Raw genomic sequence first — 3,024 nt, 5'->3', positions numbered from 1 at the left:
TTCACACAGTCACTGACACTGAGAGGAGAAATGGCAGAGAAAGGAGTTCAGCTGGACCGAGAAACCTTCTCTTGTTCAATCTGTTTGGATTTACTGAAGGATCCGGTGACTACAACCTGTGGACACAGCTACTGCAGGAACTGTATTAAAACCCACTTTGATGAAGAGGACAGGAAGGGAATCCACAGCTGCCCTCAGTGCAGGAAGACTTTCACACTGAGGCCTGTCCTGGAGAAAAACACCATGTTAGCAGCTTTAGTGGAGCAGCTGAAGAAGACTGGACTCCAAGCTGCTCCAGCTGATCACTGCTATGCTGGACCTGAAGATGTGGCCTGTGATGTCTGCACTGGGAGGAAGCTGAAAGCCATCAAGTCCTGTCTGGTGTGTCTGATCTCCTACTGTGAGAAACACATACAGCTTCATCTGGAGTCTCCTGCCTTTGAAAAACACAAGCTGGTGGCCCCCTCCAAGAAGCTCCAGGACAACATCTGCTCTCGTCATGATGAGGTGATGAAGATTTTCTGTCGTACTGATCAGCAGAGTATCTGTTATCTCTGCACAATGGATGAACATAAAGGCCATGAAACAGTCCCAGCTGCAGCAGAAAGGACTGAGAAGCAGAAGGAGCTCGAGGTGAGACGACTAAACATCCAGCAGAGAATCCAGGAGCGAGAGAAAGATGTGAAGCTGCTTCAACAGGAGGTGGAGGCCATCAATGGCTCTGCTGATAAAGCAGTGGAGGACAGTGAGAAGATGTTCACTGAGCTGATCCGTCTCCTCCAGAAAAGAAGCTCTGATGTGAAGCAGCAGGTCAGATCCCAGCAGGAAACTGAAGTGAGTCGAGTCAAAGAGCTTCAGGAGAAGCTGGAGCAGGAGATCGCTGAGCTGAAGAGGAAAGACGGCGAGCTGGAGCAGCTCTCACACACAGAGGATCACAACCAGTTTCTACACAACTACCCCTCACTGTCAGCACTCAGTGAGTCTACACACTCATCCAGCATCAATATTCGTCCTCTGAGGTACTTTGAGGATGTGACAGCAGCTGTGTCAGAGACCAGAGATAGACTCAGACATAAACTACAGGACATTCTGAGAGAGGAATGGACAAACATCTCACTGACAGTCACTGAAGTGGATGTTTTACTGTCACCACCAGAGCCAAAGACCAGAGCTGGATTCTTAAAATATTCATGTCAAATCACACTGGATCCAAAGACAGCAAACACACATCTGTTATTATCTGAGGGAAACAGAAAAGTAACTTTAATGAAAAAACAACAGTCTTATTCTGATCACCCAGACAGATTCACTGTAATGTGTCAGGTCCTGAGTAGAGAGAGTCTGACTGGACGTTGTTATTGGGAGGTGGAGTGGAGAGGGAGAGGGATAGAAGTAGCAGTCTCATACAAAAATATCAGCGGAGTAGGGAGGTCAAATGAATGTGCACTTGGTGGAAATGACAAGTCTTGGTCATTACGTTGTGAGAAAAACAGTTACATATTTTGGCACAACAATGTCCAAACTGTCCTCTCAGGTCCTCGGTCCTCCAGAGTAGGAGTGTACCTGGATCACAGAGCAGGTATTCTGTCTTTCTACAGCGTCTCTGAAACCATGACTCTCCTCCACAGAGTCCAGACCACATTCACTCAGCCGCTCTATGCTGGACTTTGGTTTTTTCACAGTATTATATTGTACTCTGGTGGAGACACCGCAGAGTTCACAAAACGGAAATAGACAAAAAAATTTCTTAAGAACAGTTGGTTTGGATTACTTTTCAGTTTCTTTGTTCTCCAACATTGTTTCTCATAGCTCATTGTTGTTCTGTTTCTTCTCTGCACAGACGTCACTTGCCAGTCACACTTTGTGGGTGCTACATTGACATCATATTGTTTGTTGTCTAGTTAATAAATTAATTGATTTTAACCGAGAAATATCTAAATTATATTTACATTTATCTGAAATTTTGTTCAAATTAAAGGAACTGTTTTTCTCTGTTTTAAAGAAAGAAAATTCAATCAATGTTCTGACTGTGTCAAAGTTGTTTACTATGAGGAATATGTAAATAAAATAATTTTACGTTTGATTCTTCTTGTTTTATTTCCTTTGAGAGGATTGATTTGAGTACATTTTCATTCCTATGATTAATAGGAAAATGAAATGAGACAGATGCGAGTTGATATGAACCAGGTATTTGCTGTCATCTAAACATGGAAGCCTCATTTATGTGACTTAGAGGTCATGGTGAAGAGACAGTTTAAAGATAAAGATAAATCATATGCATTTGTTAGGTAAAATAACAAGAAAAGCTTTTTAATTGAAAACTGATTTAGTTCAAGAAAAACAACGGTGTTTTGATAACTTAGCACTTGCTTTGGCTTTATTCCAGTTGACCCCAGCATGTGTCACTGGGTCTCTAAACCAGAGGTTTTGGGTTATTTGGCACCTTTTGTTTGTAATTTAGGTCTGTCAAGCTTCTGTTGTCTTTGTGTCTCCATGTTTCCTGTTTTATTTTGAAAGAAACTTTTGTTCCTAGTTCATTGTATCTAGTTTTACTTCCTCCATCCTGTCATTATGTCATGTGTATCAGCTTTCATGAGTTATTTACAAGATTCTGACCACTTATAAAATGTGTTCAATGCGCTGCCCATTGTGTTGGATTGACAATGCAACCCTCTTCTCCCACTCTTCACACACTGATAGCAACACCGCAGGAGAAATGCCTGCACAGGCATCCAGTATCCATAATTTCAGATGCTGCACATCTCGTATCTTCACACCATAAACAATTGCTTTCAGATGACCCCAAAGATAAAAGTCTAAGGGGGTCAGATCGGGAGACCTTGGGGGCCATTCAACTGGCCCACGACGAACAATCCACTTTCCAGGAAACTGTTCATCTAGGAATGCTCGGACCTGGCACCCATAATGTGGTGGTGCACCATCTTGCTGGAAAAACTCAGGGAACCTGCCAGCTTCAGTGCATAAAGAGGGAAACACATCATCATGTAGCAATTTCAAATATAC

The 3,024-nt window shown here is 42.7% G+C and overlaps 1 protein-coding gene across 1 annotated transcript; it reads left to right on the top strand.

Moving 5' to 3' along the window:
• Positions 1 to 2,035, top strand: LOC101486483 (tripartite motif-containing protein 16-like). Its single transcript, XM_076882389.1, has one exon. The coding sequence runs from the start codon at positions 31 to 33 to the stop codon at positions 1,732 to 1,734; it is 1,704 nt and encodes a 567-aa protein (XP_076738504.1). The 5' UTR covers positions 1 to 30; the 3' UTR covers positions 1,735 to 2,035.
• The last annotated feature ends 989 nt before the right edge of the window (positions 2,036 to 3,024 follow it).

This window comes from Maylandia zebra, linkage group LG3, assembly GCF_041146795.1.
Source record: "Maylandia zebra isolate NMK-2024a linkage group LG3, Mzebra_GT3a, whole genome shotgun sequence".
Taxonomy (NCBI): domain Eukaryota; kingdom Metazoa; phylum Chordata; class Actinopteri; order Cichliformes; family Cichlidae; genus Maylandia; species Maylandia zebra.
The sequence above is the reverse complement of the archived record's forward strand: the minus strand, read 5'-3'. Positions and strand labels throughout refer to the sequence as shown.